Here is a 24,186-nt window from a genome sequence, read left to right as displayed (position 1 = left end):
CGGTTAGAGACACCGACACGGTTAGAGACACCGACACGGTTAGAACACGGACAGGGTTAGAGCGACACAGATACGGTTAGAGAGACACGGACATGGTTAGTGACACGGACACGGTTAGAGAGACACGGACACGGTTAGAGACAGGGACACGGTTAGAGAGACACGGTCACGGTTAGAGAGACACGGACACGGTTAGTGATACGGACACGGTTAGAGAGACACGGACACGGTTAGAGAGACACGGACACGGTTAGAGACACGGACGCGGTTAGAGAGACACGGACACGGTTAGAGAGACACGGACACGGTTAGAGACGCGGACATGGTTAGAGACACGGACACGGTTAGAGAGACACGGACACGGTTAGAGAGACGGACACGGTTAGAGAGACACAGACACGGTTAGAGACATGGACACGGTTAGAGAGACACGGACACGGTTAGAGAGACACGGACACGGTTAGGGACACGGACACGGTTAGAGAGACACGGACACGGTTAGAGACACGGACACGGTTAGAGAGACACGGACACGGTTAGAGAGACACGGACACGGTTAGAGACACGGACACCGTCAGAGACACGGACACGGTTAGAGACACGGACACGGTTAGAGAGACACGGACACGGTTAGAGAGACACGGACATGGTTAGAGAGACACGGACACGGTTAGAGAGACATGGACACGGTTAGAGAGACACGGACACGGTTAGAGAGACACGGACACGGTTAGAGACACGGACACAGTCAGAGAGACACAGACACGGTTAGAGACACGGACACAGTTAGAGACACGGACACGGTTAGAGACACGGACACGGTTAGTGAGACACGGACACAGTTAGAGACACGGACACGGTTAGAGAGAGACGGACACGGTTAGAGAGACACGGACACGGTTAGTGACACGGACACGGTTAGAGACACGGACACGGTTAGAGACACGGACACGGTTAGAGACACGGACACGGTTAGAGAGACACGGACACGGTTAGAGACACGGACACGGTTAGTGACACGGACACGGTTAGAGAGCCACGGACACGGTTAGAGACACGGACACGGTTAGAGAGACACAGACACGGTTAGAGACACGGACACGGTTAGTGATACGGACACGGTTAGAGAGACACGGACACGGTTAGAGAGACACGGACACGGTTAGAGACATGGACACGGTTAGTGATACGGACACGGTTAGAGAGACACGGACACGGTTAGAGAGACGGACATGGTTAGAGACACGGACACGGTTAGAGAGACACGGACACGGTTAGAGAGACACGGACACGGTTAGAGAGATGGACACGGTTAGAGACACGGACACGGTTAGAGACACGGACACGGTTAGTGACACGGTCACGGTTAGTGACACGGACACGGTTAGAGACACGGACACGGTTAGAGAGACGGACACGGTTAGAGACACGGAAAAGGTTAGAGAGACACGGACACGGTTAGAGAGACACGGACACGGTTAGAGAGACAGACATGGTTAGAGACACGGACACGGTTAGAGAGACACGGACACGGTTAGAGAGATGGACACGGTTAGAGACACGGACACAGTTAGAACACGGACACGGTTAGAGCGACACGGACACGGTTAGAGAGACAGGGACACGGTTAGAGACAGGGACACGGTTAGAGAGACACGGACACGGTTAGAGAGACACGGACACGGTTAGTGACACGGACACGGTTCGAGACACGGACATGGTTAGAGAGACATGGACACGGTTAGAGAGACACGGACACGGTTAGAGACACGGACACAGTCAGAGAGACACAGGCACGGTTAGAGACACGGACACAGTTAGAGACACGGACACGGTTAGTGAGACACGGACACGGTTAGAGACACGGACACGGTTAGAGAGACACGGACACGGTTAGAGACACGGATGGGTTAGAGACACGAACATGGTTAGTGACACGGACACGGTTAGAGACACGGATATGGTTAGAGACACGGACACGGTTAGTGAGACACGGACACGGTTAGAGAGACGGACACGGTTAGAGAGACACGGACACGGTTAGAGACACGGACACGGTTAGTAACACGGACACGGTTAGTGATACGGCCACGGTTAGAGAGACACGGACACGGTTAGAGAGACACGGACACGGTTAGTGATACGGACACGGTTAGAGAGACACGGACACGGTTAGAGACACGGACACGGTTAGAGAGACACGGACACGGTTAGAGAGACGGACACGGTTAGAGACACGGACACGGTTAGAGAGACACGGACACGGTTCGAGAGACACGGACACGGTTAGAGAGATGGACACGGTTAGAGACACCGACACGGTTAGAGACACGGACACGGTTAGAACACGGACAGGGTTAGAGCGACACGGATACGGTTAGAGAGACACGGACATGGTTAGTGACACGGACACGGTTAGAGAGACACGGACACGGTTAGAGACAGGGACATGGTTAGAGAGACACGGTCACGGTTAGAGAGACACGGACACGGTTAGTGATACGGACACGGTTAGAGAGACACGGACACGGTTAGAGAGACACGGACACGGTTAGAGACACGGACGCGGTTAGAGAGACACGGACGCGGTTAGAGAGACACGGACACGGTTAGAGACGCGGACATGGTTAGAGACACGGACACGGTTAGAGAGACACGGACACGGTTAGAGAGACGGACACGGTTAGAGAGACACAGACACGGTTAGAGACACGGACACGGTTAGAGAGACACGGACACGGTTAGAGAGACACGGACACGGTTAGAGAGACACGGACACGGTTAGAGACACGGACACGGTCAGAGACACGGACATGGTTAGAGACACGGACACGGTTAGAGAGACACGGACACGGTTATAGAGACACGGACATGGTTAGAGAGACACGGACACGGTTAGAGAGACATGGACACGGTTAGAGAGACACAGACACGGTTAGAGAGACACGGACACGGTTAGAGACACGGACACAGTCAGAGAGACACAGACACGGTTAGAGACACGGACACAGTTAGAGACACGGACACGGTTAGAGACACGGACACGGTTAGTGAGACACGGACACAGTTAGAGACACGGACACGGTTAGAGAGAGACGGACACGGTTAGAGAGACACGGACACGGTTAGTGACACGGACACGGTTAGAGACACGGACACGGTTAGAGACACACGGACACGGTTAGAGACACGGACACGGTTAGAGAGACACGGACACGGTTAGAGACACGGACACGGTTAGTGACACGGACACGGTTAGAGAGCCACGGACACGGTTAGAGACACGGACAGTGTTAGAGAGACACAGACACGGTTAGAGACACGGACACGGTTAGTGATACGGACACGGTTAGAGAGACACGGACACGGTTAGAGACACGGACACGGTTAGAGAGACACGGACACGGTTAGAGACATGGACACGGTTAGTGATACGGACACGGTTAGAGAGACACGGACACGGTTAGAGACACGGACACGGTTAGAGACACGGACACGGTTAGAGAGACACGGACACGGTTAGAGACACGGACACGGTTAGAGACACGACACGGTTAGAAACACGGACACGGTTAATGACCCCTGCAATGGTTTTCCACTAACAGCTAAAATAAACGAAGCTGTCTTTTTGCCGTGCTCATGTTTCTATATGATATGTCCACGCCCAATCCTGAATAAACCTTCACCTGCTCTGAGACCATTCAGGCTGGTGTTTGGGTGAGTCTGACCTGCTGCTGTTTATGCTGCCTCCTGCTGGAGGGTCTGTGTGGGAACAAGCAGGAGGCTGGAAAAACACAGCAAGCCAGGCAGCATCAGGAGGTGCAGACGTTGATGATTTGCGTGTGACCCTGTTCAGGACAAGGGGGGTGGGTGTGGGGGGAGCTGTGGATAAAGGGGGTGGTGGGAGCAGGTGGGGATAGGTGGAGACAGGTAGAGGGTACAACCTGGTTGGCCAATGGGAGGAATGGATCCGGTTGGTGACGGGGAGGAGTGGAAGGGAGGGGGAAAGTTGGAGAACTCAGTGTTGAGTCGTCTGGGATGGAGGCTGGCTGGCCGGGCGGAAGGTGAGGTGTTGTTCCTCCAGTCTATGGTTGGATTGTGGAGGATGCCAAGGCTGGTCATATCGGAAAGGGAGTGGGAAGAGGAATGTCAATGGTCAGTGATTGGGAGTTCAGGTTGGCCCCTGGGGGCATGGCTGAGACGCTCGGCAAAATGTTCCTTTAGTTTACGTTCGGTCTCCTCGATGTAGAGAAGACCACATCGAAAGCACCAGATCCAGTAAACCAGGTCGGAGGAGAGGCAGGTTGACCTCTGTCTCACCTGGAAGGACTTTTTGTGTCCCTGGATGGAGGTGAGGGGGGTGGTGTCCCAGCAGGTCAGGAGTTGGGGACCGTGTTGTGAGACTCCTTGGTGCAGTCGGTACACAGTGGGAGGGGGATCGGGCTGTGTCTGCATCAAGAGTCTGGGGCTTCGGCGACGATACCACTCGGTGCTGTCACCGTTATTTCCTGACATTCTTCATCGGTGTCGGCCCAGTTACCGGCACTGGATTCCGATCGGAAGCACTGGGTTGGTGGGATCGAGTGTCTGTGTTCAGTGTGTATCTTGCTGTGGCTAACTCTTTATTTCCTGTCTCTTGCCCTTTCCCGTGTAGTGGTCGATGGAATTCCAGTGTAAGGAAACAGGTAACTACCTGACAGCCTCCTAATCGCCGTTAACCTGCTGGTGCCCACTGCATCATTGAGTGTGTGCTGTTAACCAAACGTTTCGACATGGTTCCCCACCGAGGGGAGGGGGCAGTGTGTCTCCCCCTCCACACCCCCAGGGGATTTGCACACAGCTTCTCTTGTGTCTCTGAGCTGTCCCCTTTGGCCTCACTGCCTGAGAGTCTGTCCAGTGTCAGACGCACATCCAACCTTTCTCTTCCACCTGTCTCCCAGGCCACTCGGAATGGGATGCTTTCCCATTTGTAGCCAGTCGTTGCTGACAGCTCATTCCCAGGACAGTGCACTCAGTTAGCAATGACCAACACAGGTCTGGGGGGTGTGGGTGAGGGGTGGCTCCCAATATGAACGTGTTTGGGGGAGTGGGCATGGAGAGGGCACACAGCTTTACCCCAGGAGGGAGGTGGAGTGCTGCGATCAGAGGTAACATCGAGGTCGGGAAGAGTGAAGAGTTGTTGGTCAGTGGAGACTAGATCGCAGGGAAGGCCCATGGTAATGGGAGGGAGGGAGGATGGAGACCGATGGAGACATGGCAGAGTTCTGAGGTTTAAACAAGCTGGAGTAAGAGAGGGAGGAGTGGGCCCTGATCTCAGCACGGTAAGGATGGAGGGAAAAGGGCCAGCGCTTGGGGTTGAGAGGTCATGGGGGAATCATTTGAGAAGATTCAGAGGAGGAGATACTGTCACCATGGAGACAGAGGATGAACATGGGAACACATAGGAGAGGGATTAGCCACTAGAGCTGAGCAAGTGATTGACGATTGGACAACCCGCTGCTGAAGAGTGTGAAAGGCAGTGAACAGTCCACCCCCTCAGATTGGAGAGCAGTCAATGGGCAAAGTTCACTCTGGAAGCAGATGAATTAAAAATTGTCTGTTTCTGTTGGAGATCAGTAATCGTTGTGGAGAGTGAATGAATGATGCTCCTGCTGTCTCTTCTTGTTGAGATGGGTTTGGAATGTGTTAGAAGTCACTGGTTGAGGGGATTGTATAAACCTCAGGGTGAGGTCTCCCTTGCCACTGCTTATTTCTGATTGGTTGGTTGTTTCTAGGATGGCAATCAGATCATTCCTCTTGTGGTGGAAAGCTGCATTTGTTTCATCAGCCGACACGGTACGTGCAAGACCTCGTTATAAAATGGTGGCTTAATGTAGGGAAAGGGAGGCCATTCAGCCCACAGTGCTGTGCAGCAGAGGGTCCCAGACACTCCCCCAGCCCTCCTGTCACCCCATTAACCTGGATTGATTCCATTGGCGTCTGATAGTTAATGTTGAATGTGTTTCCAGTATCCTTCCACACAGCTCACTCAGACAATGACATTGCTGGAGGAGAAGATATTTCTGAGCTCACCTCTGATTTATTAATCCCCTCGATCTATGATCTCTGATTCATGACCTGCCTACTGCTGGAATCAGTTTGTCCCGATACAGTCTCTCAAACTATTCATCATTCTGAACAACTCTTTAAACTCTTCTCATAACCTTTTCTGCTCTGCCTCAGTTTCTGCTGTCTCTCATCCTTGTAACCATTTGAGTGAATCTCTCCTGCACTGTCACTCCAAAACACTGGTATCCTCCCTAAATGTGGTGTCCAGAAATATACTGAGTACTGCTCTGGGCCCTCATCAGTATCTCACAAAGCACTGCACAGACATTCTGACATCTCCATTAATGTTAATTTATTTAATTTGTCCTGAAGATGTGGGTTCGAGTCCCAACTTGATAAAGTTTGAATTTGATAAATTATGGGCAGCACAGTGGCACAGTGGTTAGCACTGCTGCCTCACAGCGCCAGAGACCTGGGCTCAATTCCTGCCTCAGGCGACTGTCTGTGTGGAGTTTGCACATTCTCCCAGTGTCTGCGTGGGTTTCCTCCGGGTGCTCCAGTTTCCTCCCACAGTCACAAGGATGTGCAGGTCAGGTGAATTGGCCATGCTAAGTTGCCCGTAGTGTTAGGTGAAGGGCTAAATGTAGGGGAATGAGCCTGGGTGGGTTGCTCTTTGGAAGGTCGGTGTGGACTTGTTGGGCCGAAGGGCCTGTAGGGACTGTAGGGAATCTAATCTAATGTAATCTAATCTGGAATTAAAAGCCATCCCAGCGAGGGCCATTTAACCATTCCTGAATTGTAAAATCCCGTCTGTCTCACTAACGCCCTTCGGAGATGGGAATCTGATATCCTTACCCGGTCTGGCCTACACGTGACTCCAGACCCACAGCAATGGCTGTTCACTGTCCTCCCAGGTGGCTGACCCAGCCACTCCATTCCATGGCACTAAGGACTGAACAACAAATGCCCGTCTTGTCAGTGATGCTACCATCACAGGAATGAATATATTTAAAAGGCCTTTTGAAAGTCCATTGGTATAACGTTAGCCACGCCCCCCTGACCAATCCTCGCTGTTGCTTTATTAAACAACTTGTTTGAATTGGTCAAACCCAATCTGGGCTGAAGCCAATTCTCACTGCCTTTCAGTTATCCACTCAGATCTTGGCGAACACTAACTCGTCTTGCTGAGGACTACTGTCTGTCAACATCTCCCCAGCAGCGACATGACAGAGTCAGTCAGGCTGCTCACCCCATCAGGGGTATACTGGACATTTGCCCAGAGCTGACATTATTAGACTGAGGGTTAATGTCACATGTGCTCAAGTCCAGGAGGACCTCATGGCACCACCTGAGGTCCAGGTACCTCGGTATAAAGTCTGAGGGAAAAGGTAGAAAAATAAAGAAATAAGTTAAAAGTTCAACATTGTAGTTCTTTTCAGTATAAAGTAGTAAATTAGAAATAAAGTTAAAGGTTCCAAATTATGGGCCTTCTTTAACCCTGGGCTTTCCCCACCAGGACTTCATCTCTCCCACCCCCACCATGAGGACTCGATCTCTCTCTACAACCCCCTCCCCCCCCCTCACACACACAGACACACCCACCCCCACTGTGAGGACTCGACCTCTCTCTACCACCCCCTCCCCCCACACACACGCACACACACACACACCCACTGTGAGGACTCGATCTCTCTCTACAACCCCCTCCCCCCACCCCCCCTCACACACACACACCCCCACCCCCACTGTGAGGACTCGATCTCTCTCTACCCCCCCCCCCACACACACACACACACACCCACTGTGAGGACTCGATCTCTCTCTACCCCCCTCCCCCCACCCCCCCTCACACACACACCCACCCCCACTGTGAGGACTCGATCTCTCTCTACCCCCCCCCCCCCCACACACACACCCACTGTGAGGACTCGATCTCTCTCTACCCCCCCCCCCCCCCCCCACCCCCCCTCACACACACACACACACACACCCACTGTGAGGACTCGATCTCTCTCTACCCCCCCCCCCCCCCCCACCCCCCCTCACACACACACACACACACACACACACCCATTGTGAGGACTCGATCTCTCTCTACCCCCCCCCCCCCCCCCCCCCACACACACACACACACCCACTGTGAGGACTCGATCTCTCTCTACCCCCCCCCCCCCACCCCCCCTCACACACACACACACACACACCCACTGTGAGGACTCAATCTCTCTCTACAACCCCCTTCCCCTCCCCACCCCACACACACATACACACACCCTCCCCTGCCACCAAGGACTAGATCTCTACCTTCACCTACAATGACCCAAATCTCTCCACCCCCACACCCCGGGGAGTCGCTCCCCCACCCCCAGGGACTCGCCTGCCCACAACCCCCAATGTGGACTCGATTCCCCCCCCCCCCGCCTCCTGGTGCCTCCACATTTGAATGGCCTGAACCTGTCGAGTGTTTTCTTATTCCCTGATCTTTCAGAATTCTCCAACTCTCTCTCTCTCTACATCAGTCCCGACATCCCCTGGAGGATGCAGTAGCCTGTGGGCTGTGCGTATATAACCCCCAGCCTTTCCTTACTCACTAACTGGGGATACACTATCCTGGACCCTGAGGACTTTTAATCTTTTGCCTTTATTTACCTTCAATCTACTCACTAGCTGCACACCCACCCCCTCCCCATTCCCTGCGACATTAATATCGAGGGACAACAGACACAAAGGCACATACAGTCTCTCACTCTGCTTCCACAAAGATGATCTTTCAGCCCCTCACTGGTCCCACCCTTCCTCAGGGAACTCAATGATTATTTGTCTGTTTTTAAAAGACATTGTTTTTTGGCTGTGACCCAGCGGTGACCCTGTCTGGTTGCTGCTGTTTGGAGTTTGCGTGCCCACCCACAGTGTTGTTCTGATGAGCCTGTCCACTCAGGGTGACAGAGTCCTGATGATGGTTACTGTCTTTGCTCAGGGCCCTCTCACTGGGAGCAATGAGACGTATCGGCAGTTTGGGGAGGGGGGTGGGGCGCGCGGTCTGAGGGAGAGTGCTGCTGGGGGGGGGGGGGGGGGAGTTGTTCTATATTAATTAAAATACAGGTCAGTCACAGCGTGATGGAGCGTGTGGAGTCAGTGTGACGGAGCGTGGGAGGTCAGTGTGACGGGGCGTGTGGGGTCAGTGTGACAGAGCGTGTGGGGTCAGTGTGACGGGGCATGTGGGGTCAGTGTGACGGAGCGTGTGGGGTCAGTGTGACGGGGCGTGTGGGGTCAGTGTGACGGAGCGTGTGGGGTCAGTGTGACGGAGCGTGTGGGGTCAGTGTGACAGAGCGTGTGGGGTCAGTGTGACGGGGCATGTGGGGTCAGTGTGACGGAGCGTGTGGGGTCAGTGTGACGGGGCGTGTGGGGTCAGTGTGACGGGGCGTGTGGGGTCAGTGTGACGGAGCGTGTGGGGGTCAGTGTGACAGAGCGTGTGGGGTCAGTGTGACGGGGCATGTGGGGTCAGTGTGACGGAGCGTGTGGGGTCAGTGTGACGGAGCGTGTGGGGTCAGTGTGACAGAGCGTGTGGGGTCAGTGTGACGGGGCATGTGGGGTCAGTGTGACGGAGCGTGTGGGGTCAGTGAGACGGGGCGTGTGGGGTCAGTGTGACGGGGCGTGTGGGGTCAGTGTGACGGGGCATGTGGGGTCAGCGTGACGGAGCGTGTGGGGTCAGCGTGACGGAGCGTGTGGGGTCAGTGTGACGGGGCATGTGGGGTCAGTGTGACGGACCGTGTGGGGTCAGTGAGACGGGGCGTGTGGGGTCAGTGTGACGGGGCATGTGGGGTCAGTGTGACGGGGCATGTGGGGTCAGCGTGACGGAGCGTGTGGGGTCAGTGTGACGGAGCGTGGGAGGTCAGTGTGACGGGGCGTGTGGGGTCAGTGTGACAGAGCGTGTGGGGTCAGTGTGACGGGGCATGTGGGGTCAGTGTGACGGAGCGTGTGGGGTCAGTGTGACGGGGCGTGTGGGGTCAGTGTGACGGAGCGTGTGGGGTCAGTGTGACGGAGCGTGTGGGGTCAGTGTGACAGAGCGTGTGGGGTCAGTGTGACGGGGCATGTGGGGTCAGTGTGACGGAGCGTGTGGGGTCAGTGTGACGGAGCGTGTGGGGTCAGTGTGACAGAGCGTGTGGGGTCAGTGTGACGGGGCATGTGGGGTCAGTGTGACGGAGCGTGTGGGGTCAGTGAGACGGGGCGTGTGGGGTCAGTGTGACGGGGCGTGTGGGGTCAGTGTGACGGGGCATGTGGGGTCAGCGTGACGGAGCGTGTGGGGTCAGCGTGACGGAGCGTGTGGGGTCAGTGTGACGGGGCATGTGGGGTCAGTGTGACGGACCGTGTGGGGTCAGTGAGACGGGGCGTGTGGGGTCAGTGTGACGGGGCATGTGGGGTCAGTGTGACGGGGCATGTGGGGTCAGCGTGACGGAGCGTGTGGGGTCAGCGTGACGGAGCGTGTGGGGTCAGCGTGACGGAGCATGTGGGGTCAGTGTGACGGGGCGTGTGGGGTCAGTGAGACAGGGCGTGTGGGGTCAGTGAGACAGAGCGTGTGGGGTCAGTGAGACGGAGCGTGTGGGGTCAGCGTGACGGAGCGTGTGGGGTCAGCGTGACGGGGCGTGTGGGGTCAGCGTGACGGGGCGTGTGGGGTCAGTGTGACGGAGCGTGTGGGGTCAGTGTGACTGGGCGTATGGGGTCAGTGTGACGGGGCGTGTGGGGTCAGTGTGACGGAGCGTGTCTGGTCAGTTTGAGAAATGTCTCTCCTTCGGGCAGGATAGGATATTCCTGATCCTGAGTCTTACTGACATATTCTTTTTTAAAAGGTCTGCAACATGAAGGAATTTTCCGAGTGTCAGGATCACAAATTGAAGTGAATGACATCAAAAACGCCTTTGAGCGAGGTGAGTGCTGCAATTAATTTTCCTTCAGTAATCCCGTGCAGTGTTTACTCTGAGCTTTAGTTTCAGTCAGACCTATTGCTGCTCTTACTGCACTTTGATGCTGTTTTTTCAGCCCCATGTGTCTGATCGGAGGTTAAACTACTCGGCTTGGCCAGTGTACGGTCATGGTGCGTGTATATTGTCCAGTTGTGAGAGCCCCCCTTTATCCCTCAGTCTGTCGGATACTGAACCAGATGATCAGCAGCTCTCACCGATATAACCGCAATCATTTACCCAGGTCACTGTGTCAGGACACAGTCTCTGTAAGGTGGAGGTGTTCCACAATGATCTGTTTTTCCAGGGTGTGCAGTGTCCTATCCTGAAGGGATCAGCATTGGGTTGATCCTGGTCTTTGTGAGAAGTGGCAGTCGCAAATGCACAGGATATTGCCTTGCAGAGATCTGCAGCTCTGATAGGATGCAAGACGGCCCAGCATTTATTACCGTCCCTAGTTGCCCCTTGAGACGGTGGGGGTGAGCTGCCTTCTTGAACCGCTGCAGTCCATGTGCTGTAGCTAGACCCACAATGCCCTTAGGGAGGGAATTCCAGGATTGTATCCTGATGACACTGAAGAAACGACGATATATTTCCAAGTCAGGATGGTGTGTGGCTTGGAGGGGAACTTGCAGGGAGTGATGTTCCCATGTATCTGCTGACCTTGTCCTTCTAGATGGAAGTGGTCAGGGTTTGGAAGGTGTTGTCTTTGGAAGAGGCCTTGCTGAACTGTATGCTACACATTGAGGGTGGAACACACTGCTCCCAGCGTGTCTGTGACGAAGGCAGTGAATGTTTCGGCTGTTACATGGAGCTCCAATCCTGACGGCTGCTTTGTCCTGGATGGTGTCAAGCTTCTTGTATTTTGTTGGAGCTGCCCCCATCCAGGCAAGGGGGGAGGATTCCATCACACTGCTGACTTGTGCCTCTGGACAGACTCTGGGGTGTCGGGAGGTGAGTTACTTGCCACGGTATCCCTTGCCTCTGACCTGTTCTTGTAGCCACGACATTAATGTGGTGAGTCCAGTGAGTTTCTGGTCAATGGTAACCCCTAGGATGTTGCTAGTGGGGGATTCTGTGATGGTAACACCACTGAATGTCAAGTGAAGATGGTTAGATTCTGTCTGTTTGAGATGGTCATTGCCTTGTGTGGGAGGAGTTTCTTGGTTACTCAGAAGAATAAACAACCCCTTCCAACGCTGCCCCCCCCCCTTCCCCTCCCGGTGCCCCAATATCTTTCAAGGAGGCAGAAGGAGGCTGTTGCCTCCAGTTGGAGAAATAATTTGGATGATGTTAATCTCCCCAGTCTCAGCAGCAAACCAAGTTCAAACTGTCCAATTGTTCTGATTTTGTTTTGTTCTGTCGATGTTGGTGACTGTAGGTGAGGACCCCCTGGCGGGAGATCAGAATGACCATGATATCGACTCGATCGCTGGTGTGCTGAAGCTCCATTTCAGGGGATTGGCCAGCCCGCTCTTCCCCAAGGAGATTTTCCACGACCTCATTTCCTGTGTCAGTAAGTTGGATTAGTGTTGGCTGTGGGTTTTATTCTCTCCCTTTCCCCGGATCCAAACAGTTTGCGGCTCTCCCCGATTCCAATGGGTGTTATGGATTGGGAAGTGATCCAACAGGCAGGGTTGAAGATGGAACGGAGAAGGGAGGGGTTGTCAAAGGCAGAGTGCAGCACCGCATTACATCTGACTTTGTGTCGTTACCTGGAAACCAGGATCATCCATCTTTCTCATTGGCTTGGCTTTCTCATGAGGGGGAGTTTGCAGAATCTGTCATCGCTCTCCTTGGAGCAGAAAGGTTAGAAAGATGTTATGAAGATTAGATTAGATTCCCTACAGTGTGGAAACAGGCCCTTTGGCCCAACAAGTCCACACCAACCCTCCGAAGAGTAACCCACCCAGTCCCATTTCCCTCTGACTAACACACCTAACCTACAGGCAATTTCCCATGGCCAATTCACCCTAATCTGCACATCTTTTGGACTGTTGGAGGAAACCGGAGCACCCGGAGGAAACCCACGCAGACACGGGGAGAATGTGCAAACTCCACAGAGTCACCCAAGATGATCAAAATGATTTCAGAGATTGATTGACTCGCTAAATGTGTGAGATATCTCAGGAGTAGGCCCCTGTAGTCTGCTCCTCAACGTTATGTTCCAGGCTGATCGCCAGCCTCATCCTTTCCTATGCTGCCCAATCCTCAGTGTCCAAGAGTCTGTCTCTGTCTCAAAGGCTCACAAACACTTTCCGTGAACAAAGTTCTCCTCACCTCAGGCCTCAGTGGTTGACCCATTATCCCGAGGCTGTGCCCTCCTTCCCTTTTCTCTTTGGAGGAGAAACAGCTTCTCAACACCTTCCTTATTGAACTCACCAATGATCTGTATCTCTCAGCGAGAAACTCAGAGGAGGATCGATTCAATCCACTCAAAGCCCCTGGTTTATACTGACTGAAAGACTAGTAAACACAGGAATCAGAGTCAAGATGAATAACAAAGACCCAGGCCAGAGATGGGAGATTTACTTCCTTCTGATGACTTGGTGTGAGCTGGATGTGCTAATGGAATCAGATTCAATGCAAACCATCAAAAGGGAGTTGAAGATGGAGTTGGGGAAGGAGGGGGATGTGCTGTCAGATTTTAAAGTCTCACTGAGAGCCCAGAGATTCCAGAATGATCCCATCTTTTAGCCAGATCCTTACTGCCTGCTCCGATAGGCTTTGGTGAATTGGAAGGCGGAGGCATTAGGGTTGGGAATTGGATGTTGCTGCAACATGAATCACTCAGAGCAGTTGGGGTTGTAGCCGGCACCAAGGGGAAGCTGAGTGAACAGTCAGAGCAGCAGGACCAGTCAGAACGTAGAATCATAGAATCCCTACAGTGTGGAAACAGGCCCTTCGGCCCAGCAAATCCACACTGACCCTCCGAAGAGTAACCCACCCAGACCCATTCCCTTATTTCTCTGCATTTCCCTCTGACTAATGCACCTAACACTATGGGCAGTTTCCCATAGCCAGTTCACTATCCTGCACATCTTTGGACTGTGAATAGAAGCTGGCACTGAGTTGTGTGTGGGGCATTCTACTCGTGCTGTTGCGGGGGGGGGGGTTAACACAATTCAGCAGGAGGGTGTGAATGAGACAATAATATCAGAAAGGATTACTAAGGTGCACAAACTACCCGAGAGAGATCGATAGCGCTGGGGTACAGAATCAGTTGTGTCAGAGTAAGGGGAAAGAGTTTAAACTGGGCTTTCTGTGGATCTCTGTGAAATGAGGGAGCATAGTCAAGAAGATTGGTGTATTACAGGCATGAATGGCCATGTGGAACACCGAAGTTGCAGCTAAACACGAGAGCTGACAGAGTGAGGGCTCGGATGTTAAAAATCCCCAGATGAAAGGTATTCAAGAGAGATCAAAAATGGTAGCAGTATTGATGAGGGAGAACATTGCAATGCAAGGAAATGATGATGTCCCAGAGGATGCAAGGCCAAACTAGACTTTGGGTGAGAAGGTGGGTGCAGTTACCCTGCTCCGTGTAGCCTGAGGTCACGGACTCGAGTGAAAGCTGTCGAGGAACAGATTTTCAATTAAATTACATAAAGATGCAAACACTCGAGGAGCAAGAACAGGAGACTGTCCCCCGTGTCTTTGAAGCTAAAAAGCAGAAGGCAAACAGCTGTGGAAATTCGAGTCTGTGTGCAGTCAGGGCTGGCCGATTCTCCCAGTGACTGGGAGGAGGAGACCACTGATTGAGAACTGGAACCATCTGGAAACAATGGGTGTGAATGTGTTGGCATCTCAGGGCTCTGACCTCACTCGCTGCAGTGCAAGATACATCCCCTGAATAGTAACTGTGTTCAGGATAATCCATTGTCTCCATTAAGATCACTACATGACCTGGACAGAAATCTCGCACAGGCTCTGCGCTGACTTAGCATTTGGAACTTTTTCTTAATGTCATTGTTTGATGTTAACGAAGGGAAGAGGACCAATACAATTTGCTGTTTGATCTCTTTTAGAGTTATTTCATCCTGCTGAGCTACTAGCCTAGTTTTCTTTGTCTGTCTGTTTCTGCAGCCACTCTCTCCCCCTCACTATCCCTTTTCTCCATTAGCCCCACATACTTTTTCCGTGTTTTATCCCTCTCTCCCCTCCCCATATACTGTGTTTTACCCCACTCTCCCCTCCCCATATACTGTGTTTTACCCCACTCTCCCCTCCCCACATACTGTGTTTTACCCCACTCTCCCCTCCCCACGTGCTGTGTTTTATCCCTCTCTCCCCTCCCCACATACTGTGTTTTACCCCACTCTCCCCTCCCCATATACTGTGTTTTACCCCACTCTCCCCTCCCCACATACTGTGTTTTACCCCACTCTCCCCTCCCCAAATACTGTGTTTTACCCCACTCTCCCCTCCCCAAATACTGTGTTTTACCCCTCTCTCCCCTCCCCACGTGCTGTGTTTTACCCCTCTCTCCCCTCCCCACATTCTGTGTTTTACCCCTCTCTCCCCTCTCCACAGGCTGTGTTTTACCCCACTCTCCCCTCCCCACATACTGTGTTTTACCCCACTCTCCCCTCCCCAAATACTGTGTTTTACCCCACTCTCCCCTCCCCAAATACTGTGTTTTACCCCACTCTCCCCTCTCCACATCCTGTGTTTTACCCCCCTCCCCTCCCCACATACCATGGTTTACCCCACTCTCCCATCCCCACTGACTGTGTTTTACCCCACTCTCCCCTCCCCACATACTGTGTTTTACTCCACTCTCCCCTCCCCACATACTGTGTTCAGTGTTTTACCCCACACTCCCCTCCCCCATACTGTGTTTTACCCCCCTCTCCCCTCTCCACATCCTGCGTTTTACCCCACTCTCCCCTCCCCACATGCTGTGTTTTACCCCACTCTCCCCTCCCCACATCCTGTGTTTTACCCCACTCTCCCCTCCCCACATACTGTGTTTTACCCCTCTCTCCCCTCCCCACGTGCTGTGTTTTACCCCTCTCTCCCCTCCCCACATACTGTGTTTTACCCCGCTCTCTCCTCCCTACATACTGTGTATTACCCCACTCTCCCCTCCCCACATACTGTGTTTTACCCCACTCTCCCCTCCCCACATACTGTGTTTTACCCCTCTCTCCCCTCCCTACATTCTGTGTTTTACCCCACTCTCCCCTCCCCACATACTGTGTTTTACCCCTCTCTCCCCTCCCTACATTCTGTGTTTTACCCCTCTCTCCCCTCCCCACGTGCTGTGTTTTACCCCACTCTCCCCTCCCCACATGCTGTGTTTTACCCCACTCTCCCCTCCCCACATCCTGTGTTTTACCCCACTCTCCCCTCCCCACATACTGTGTTTTACCCCTCTCTCCCCTCCCCACGTGCTGTGTTTTACCCCTCTCTCCCCTCCCCACATACTGTGTTTTACCCCGCTCTCTCCTCCCTACATACTGTGTTTTACCCCACTCTCCCCTCCCCACATACTGTGTTTTACCCCACTCTCCCCTCCCCACATACTGTGTTTTACCCCTCTCTCCCCTCCCCACGTGCTGTGTTTTACCCCACTCTCCCCTCCCTACATACTGTGTTTTACCCCTCTCTCCCCTCCCCACGTGCTGTGTTTTACCCCTCTCTCCCCTCCCCACATACTGTGTTTTACCCCACTCTCCCCTCCCTACATACTGTGTTTTACCCCTCTCTCCCCTCCCCACGTGCTGTGTTTTACCCCTCTCTCCCCTCCCTACATACTGTGTTTTACCCCTCTCTCCCCTCCCCACGTGCTGTGTTTTACCCCACTCTCCCCTCCCCACAGGCTGTGTTTCACCCCTCTCTCCCCTCCCCACGTGCTGTGTTTTACCCCTCTCTCCCCTCCCTACATACTGTGTTTTACCCCTCTCTCCCCTCCCCACGTGCTGTGTTTTACCCCACTCTCCCCTCCCCACAGGCTGTGTTTCACCCCTCTCTCCCCTCCCCACGTGCTGTGTTTTACCCCACTCTCTCACACTTCCCCTTCGTGTGGATCCTGATCTTCTAACCTGAGGCTTACAACTGAGACTCTTTGATTTCTTTTGGATCCAGTTTGACAAAAGACGACCCGGTTTGTTCTGGTGGTTTAGTTCCAGCTCGAAGACCGTGACTGCATTCCCCGAGTGTGTGATGGAAACGGTTGTGGGGTCAGACCCTGTTCTTCCTGTACCCACATTTGTCTCTGAGCTCAGAGCCCATGCAGACACAGAGGGACCTCTGGGAATAGTAGCTGCTTATTGCGGTGTTAAGCACAGAATGTGCCCTCATCCTCATTGTTCCCTGTGAGGAACACAGACTGTCCGTCTGAGCTCCACCCACTTCCCATTCCCATACTAATGCGGTTTACATGAACACTCCAAATCACCTCTCCCTATTCCCCCCAGAATCTACACTGCCTCCGCCAAACTGAGCTATCAGCCTTCCTCCTCCTATGGCCTAGGCAACTCTGCTCCATCCCTCACCACCCCTATCCCAACAACACCCCCACCCCCTCCCCAACCCAGCTTGTCATGGGGACAACCTGCCTCTCACTCCCTGTTGTACGTCTGGTCATTGAGAAACACGAGTCAGGCCTAGTACCAAGCTCACAGCCATCTCACGTTTCTCATCACCCGCTCCCTCTGCCCCCCCCTCCCCGCCACAATCCTCACAGTCTCCCTCAACAACAACCCCCATTTCTTACCTGTTTAGGTCTTTAGGTGACTCCAGATCCTCAACAGTGTGATTTCCCCCTGAAATGGCCAAGCAAGACGCTCTGTTTGAGGGTAATTAGAGAGAGAGAGTGCCTTTGAAATAGCTCCCCAGAGTCTGATGTCCCACCCCAAGTCCCCCTTTATTTACACCAGGAGAGTCATTGACACTGATCCAGTTCCCTCAGAGCCAGCTCTCAGAGTGAACAGAACCTCACACACTCCTGTTTCTTTTTTTCTCTCTTTTCAGTAGTACTTATTTATTCTCCCGCCCCCCCATAGTGTGTGTGTGCAGGTGTGAGACACAGTGAAAGACACAAAGTGTACGAATCTTTATTCAATTTCCACCACCAGGAAGATAGGAAAAACACCCGAGTGGCCAGTGACAAGCACTGCCCTTCACATCAAAGGGTAATGCTGTGTGAGAAAAACAGTGAAGGGGAGGGTAGGGACTAAATCAAAATAGAGTTGGACGGGGAAATAATGCACTCCACTCCCTGCGTCGCCCACCTCCCCCTGAACAGCTCGAGAGACACTCCTGTTTCTTTTTTTTTCTTTTAAGACACAAAGTGCACGAATCTTTATTCAATTTCCACCACCAGGAAGATAGGAAAAACACCCGGGTGGCCAGTGACAAGCACTGCCCTTCAAACCACAGGGCAATGCTGTGTGATCAAAACAGTGAAGGGGAGGGTAGGGACTAAATCAAAATAGAGTTGGAGGGAGAAATGATGCACTCCACTCCCTGCGGTGCCCACCTCTCCCTGAACAGCTCGAGGGACACTCCTGTTTCTATCTGTCAGCCAGGGCTCCCTGATTGGACCTGATTATCAGCCCCAATCAGGGAACTCAGATTCTGAGGGCCACCTGGCTGACCCTCAGTACAGCCTTTGCAGTGACACCCACATCCCATGAAACAATGGAGAAAACGCAGGATCTGGACGACTGTTCCTTACAGAGTAGCCAATCTCCACATGCACAGACCCACCAACAAGGGTCCTCTGGGAGTAGTCCCAGGAGGTATCAGCTCAGTCAGCTCACAGTCCCAATCCGTTCCCTAATCCACTGCTTTAAGCTGCTTTCTGAGCTGGCAAGTCGCAAACTCATCAAGGATTCCAACGCTAGTCTCCTGTCAAAATGTATAAACAACTTCCCATGACAATGACTTTATTCAAGCAGCACCTTTAATGCAGTGGTAACAAAAATTGCTGGAGATCACAGTGGGACAGGCAGCATCCACAGAGAGGGAGCAAGCTAACATTTTGAGTGGAGGTGACTCTTCACCAGAGCTGATGTGCACCTTTAGTGCAGTGCTGAGTCTCACAGGCGCATCCACTATTGACTGGTCAATAACAGTCTGGAAGTAATCATTCGTATCTCACCATTTTATCTATATTCCTGTGATCGTGGAGCAAATAAACAAGAGAGAGAGTGAAGTAGAAAAGGGCAAAAGCTTTAACTTGTGAATGAAGTCAGTGGTCTGTTCCTGTGATGGAATCATTGAGCAAGAGTCTGGGAAGAGAAGGAGAAGCAAATGTGTTGGATTATTTTTTGACAATTGAAACCTGAAGCAAGCTGAGCAACAGTGGAGCGTTATCATGGGAAGACTGGTTCATGCAGAACATCACTGTGAACTTGCCTTCAGAGTTCGTCAGGATTCTGTTAAATGTGAGATTCAGGTGATTGTGACCCTGCCTGTCCTCTAGGTAAAAGGAATGAGGTTAGTTAAATGTGGACAGTGGTTAAACAGACTTGAGGACGGTGTGAGAGGCATTTACACAATGTCCAAGACCATCAGAAGCGTGCCTTTCAAAGATTGGAGGTTGTGAAGAAATGTCAGCTGTCTGGCATCCTGCAGTGTTATCCCTGTGTAGACAGAGTGTGCAGGTTCTGCCTCCTCCCTACCTCCTTACCTCTGCCTTTCCCATTAATGCTGAACTCCAGAAGCTGGAGCTGAGTTCCTTCAGCAGGTCTCAGTTTGAAGGTGGTTCAGCCGTACTCACCACCACGATAAGCAAGGAAAACCAATCTGTGTGGAGCACCCTGTTGGGAGGTGGTGTCACCGTGATAATGTAACTGGGTTAGTAATCTCAAACCCCGAGATAATGTTGATTTAGAGATGAAACCCAGCCCTGGTCTGGCCTACACTTGACTCCAGACCCACAGCAATGTGCTTCTCTCTCAGTTGCCCTCTGGGCAATAAATACCTGCCCAGATAGTGACAACCACACCCCATGAACAAATTTAAAGATATCTGTTCCTACTGCACAGCACTGAGGAGGGGCTAAGATCTAACAGTACCGCCCCAGCCTTGGGTGGGGGGGGAGGGGATTTACAGTTTGGCCTTGGGTGAGGTGACCAGGAGCTAGATTGTTCCAGGGAGAGTGTAGGCTGGGATCTGGAGAAAGGAGGTGCTCGTTGGGTTTTGTTTTTGTGACCCTAACAGGTTTGTGTTGATGTGTTTGTTGTTGCCACGTTTTGCAGCAATTGAAAATCTCCCCGACCGAGCTCAGCAAATCCGGAAAGTTCTCCTGTGTTTGCCAAAACCCACCATCATCATGATGCGATACCTGTTTGCCTTCCTCAGTCAGTGAGTATTAATAGCACTCTCACGGGTGTTTGTTTCCTCTGTTGTGTCTTCACTTCACCCCTCACTGCCTGACGTTAAACAGCTTATATAAACGAGAACTTCTTTCTCACAAACCCCATCGGCTCCAATACACACCATTCCACCACTGCTTTGGGATGAGTCTGTTCCCATGAGCATCAGCTACAGACAGCAATGTCTGTCAGAAATTCAAACAGAGCTTCATATTCCATGACTTCACAAGTTATACAACAAACATTGAGCTTAAAACTCACAGACCACTTCTGGGAAAGCTCCACTGCAGAACATCATTGCAACTGAGGCAGGATCGAGGGAACGTGGCATGATCAGTACTGAGGGAGTGCTGCACTGTCAGAGGGTCAGTACTGAGGGAGTGCTGCACTGTCAGAGGGTCAGTACTGAGGGAGTGCTGCACTGTCAGAGGGTCAGTACTGAGGGAGTGCTGCACTGTCAGAGGGTCAGTACTGAGGGAGTGCCGCACTGTCGGAGGGTCAGTACTGAGGGAGTGCTGCACTGTCGGAGGGTCAGTGCTGAGGGAGTGCCGCACTGTCGGAGGGTCAGTACTGAGGGAGTGCTGCACTGTCAGAGGGTCAGGGGTGAGGGAGTGCTGCACTGTCGGAGGGTCAGGGGTGAGGGAGTGCTGCACTGTCAGAGGGTCAGGGGTGAGGGAGTGCTGCACTGTCGGAGGGTCAGGGGTGAGGGAGTGCTGCACTGTCAGAGGGTCAGTACTGAGGGAATGCTGCACTGTCGGAGGGTCAGTGCTGAGGGAGTGCCGCACTGTCGGAGGGTCAGTACTGAGGGAGTGCTGCACTGTCGGAGGGTCAGGGGTGAGGGAGTGCTGCACTGTCAGAGGGTCAGTACTGAGGGAGTGCTGCACTGTCGGAGGGTCAGTACTGAGGGAGTGCTGCACTGTCGGAGGGTCAGGGGTGAGGGAGTGCTGCACTGTCAGAGGGTCAGTACTGAGGGAATGCTGCACTGTCGGAGGGTCAGTACTGAGGGAGTGCTGCACTGTCGGAGGGTCAGGGGTGAGGGAGTGCTGCACTGTCAGAGGGTCAGTACTGAGGGAGTGCTGCACTGTTGGAGGGTCAGTGCTGAGGGAGTGCTGCACTGTCAGAGGGTCAGTACTGAGGGAGTGCTGCACTGTCGGAGGGTCAGTACTGAGGGAGTGCTGCACTGTCAGAGGGTCAGTGCTGAAGGAGTGCTGCACTGTCAGAGGGTCAGTACTGAGGGAATGCTGCACTGTCGGAGGGTCAGTACTGAGGGAGTGCTGCACTGTCAGAGGGTGAGCACTGAGGGAATGAGCACTATCGGATGGTCAGTGCTGAGGGAGCACTGCACTGTCAGAGGATAGATATTGAGGGAGCACTGCACTGTCAGAGGGTCAGTGCTGAGGGAGTGCCGCACTGTCGGAGGGTCAGTGCTGAGGGAGTGCCACACTGTCGGAGGGTCAGTACTAAGGGAGTGCCGCACTGTCGGAGGGTCAGTACTGAGGGAGTGCCGCACTGTCAGAGGGTCAGTGCTGAGGGAGTGCCGCACTGTCGGAGGGTCAGTACTGAGGGAGTGCCGCACTGTCGGAGGGTCAGTACTAAGGGAGTGCCGCATTGTCAGAGGGTCAGTACTGAGGGAGTGCCACACTGTCGGAGGGTCAGTACTGAGGGAATGGGCACTGTCAGTAGGTCAGTGCTGAGGGAGAGCCGCACTGTCGTAGAGTAGGTATTGAGGGAGCACCGCACTGTCGGAGGGTCCGTGGTGAGGGAGTGCCGCACTGTCGGAGGGTCAGTACTAAGGGAGTGCCGCATTGTCAGAGGGTCAGTACTGAGGGAGTGCTGCATTGTCGGAGGGTCAGTACTGAGGGAGTGCCGCACTGTCGGAGGGTCAGTACTGAGGGAGTGCTGCACTGTCGGAGGGTCAGTGCTGAGGGAGCACCGCACTGTTGGAGGGTCCGTGCTGAGGGAGCACTACACTGTTGGAGGGTCAGTACTGAGGGAGTGCCGCAATGTCGGAGAGTCAGTAATACAATTATGGATGGGGTGTGAAGGGTTATCTATATAATGTAATTGGAATCATCCTGTTCAAAAATGGCTGCTTGAATTAACCATATCTGAAATAAATAAACCGGTTATTATTAAACCCCATGTTGTGCCAATGCTGGGAGTGTCTGATTGGACAATGGCCTAGTCCTTATCACATTTCCTGCAGAAGTGAAGAAAGATCAATGATAGAAATTGGTGCCATGTGTTTTTTGCTCTTTCCCCTGTTCCAGTGAGACGTGAGGGTTTCACACAGGGTAACACTCACACCACTGGAGAACACAACCTGAACTTCAGAAAGAGCCACTGCATACACATTCCCGAAGAGATGGTAACCACCAGCCAGAGGACTAGCCTCCAATGGCCGTCCTCTACCTCCCCAGCGCCGCCCCCCACCCGCCAACATCCCCCTCCCAACCAATACCAGTGCCTCTCCATTCCTGCAATGTTCATCTCGAACAACACCTTGGTTGCAGCTGTATCAGCTGCGTTCTGCTACATCGACTGGCTCAGGGTGTGTTCCTTTATCCGAGAGCTGCGCAGCCAGACTGTGAGCCATATTCCCGGTCTGTGACTGTGTTCCCGGTCCGTGACTGTGTTCCCGGTCTGTGAGTAATGTTCCCCGGTCTGTGAGTGATGTTCCCGGTCTATGAGTGATGTTCCCGGTCCGTGACTGTGTTCCCGGTCCGTGACTGTGTTCCCGGTCTGTGACTGTGTTCCTGGTCTGTGAGTAATGTTCCCCGGTCTGTGAGTGATGTTCCAGGTCTGTGACTGTGTTCCAGGTCTGTGAGTGATGTTCCCCGGTCTGTGAGTGATGTTCCCGGTCTGTGAGTGATGTTCCCCGGACTGTGAGTGATGTTCCCGGTCTGTGAGTGATGTTCCCGGTCTGTGAGTGATGTTCCTGGTCCGTGACTGTGTTCCCGGTCTGTGAGTGATGTTCCCGGTCTGTGAGTGATGTTCCCGGTCTGTGAGTGATGTTCCCCGGTCTGTGAGTGATGTTCCCGGTCTGTGAGTGATGTCCCCGGTCTGTGAGTGATGTTCCCGGTCTGTGAGTGATGTTCCCCGGTCTGTGAGTGTTCTTCCCCGGTCTGTGAGTAATGTTCCCGGTCCGTGACTGTGTTCCCGGTCTGTGACAGTGTTCCCCGGTCTGTGAGTGATGTTCCCGGTCTGTGAGTGATGTTCCCCGGTCTGTGAGTGATGTTTCCAGTCTGTGAGTGATGTTCCCGGTCTGTGAGTGATGTTCCCGGGTCTGTGAGTGATGTTCCCCGGTCTGTGAGTGATGTCCCCGGTCTGTGAGTGATGTTCCCGGTCTGTGAGTGATGTTCCCGGTCTGTGACTGTGTTCCCCGGTCTGTGAGTGATGTTCCCCAGTCTGTGAGTGATGTTCCCGGTCTGTGAGTGATGTTCCCGGTCTGTGAGTGATGTTCCCGGTCTGTGACTGTGTTCCCGGTCTGTGAGTGATGTTCCCCAGTCTGTGGGTGATGTTCCCCGGTCTGTGAGTGATGTTCCCGGTCTGTGAGTGATGTTCCCCGGTCTGTGAGTGATGTTCCCGGTCTGTGACTGTGTTCCCGGTCTGTGAGTGATGTTCCCCCTCTGTGAGTGATGTTCCCCGGTCTGTGAGTGATGTTCCCCGGTCTGTCAGTGATGTTCCCGGTCTGTGAGTGATGTTCCCCAGTCTGTGAGTGATGTCCCCGGTCTGTGAGTGATGTTCCCCGGTCTGTGAGTGATGTTCCCCCGTCTGTGAGTGATGTTCCCCGGTCTGTGAGTGATGTTCCCGGTCTGTGAGTGATGTTCCCCAGTCTGTGAGTGATGTCC

The 24,186-nt window shown here is 53.3% G+C and overlaps 1 protein-coding gene across 2 annotated transcripts in view; it reads left to right on the top strand.

The window, feature by feature from the left end:
• The window catches only part of srgap2 (SLIT-ROBO Rho GTPase activating protein 2), a 276,414-nt gene that overhangs the window by 216,072 nt on the left and 36,156 nt on the right, over positions 1-24,186 (top strand). For both annotated transcript variants that reach the window (XM_072563932.1, XM_072563933.1), the window contains exons 13-17: positions 4,655-4,685; positions 5,775-5,835; positions 10,896-10,973; positions 12,388-12,522; positions 20,219-20,324. In XM_072563932.1, the coding sequence (XP_072420033.1) occupies positions 4,655-4,685; positions 5,775-5,835; positions 10,896-10,973; positions 12,388-12,522; positions 20,219-20,324 (411 nt within the window). The remainder of the gene's footprint in view (positions 1-4,654; positions 4,686-5,774; positions 5,836-10,895; positions 10,974-12,387; positions 12,523-20,218; positions 20,325-24,186) is intronic.

Source organism: Chiloscyllium punctatum, chromosome 45 (assembly GCF_047496795.1).
Source record: "Chiloscyllium punctatum isolate Juve2018m chromosome 45, sChiPun1.3, whole genome shotgun sequence".
In the NCBI taxonomy this organism is placed as follows: Eukaryota; Metazoa; Chordata; class Chondrichthyes; order Orectolobiformes; family Hemiscylliidae; genus Chiloscyllium; species Chiloscyllium punctatum.
This window is presented reverse-complemented; position numbering and strand designations above follow the sequence as displayed.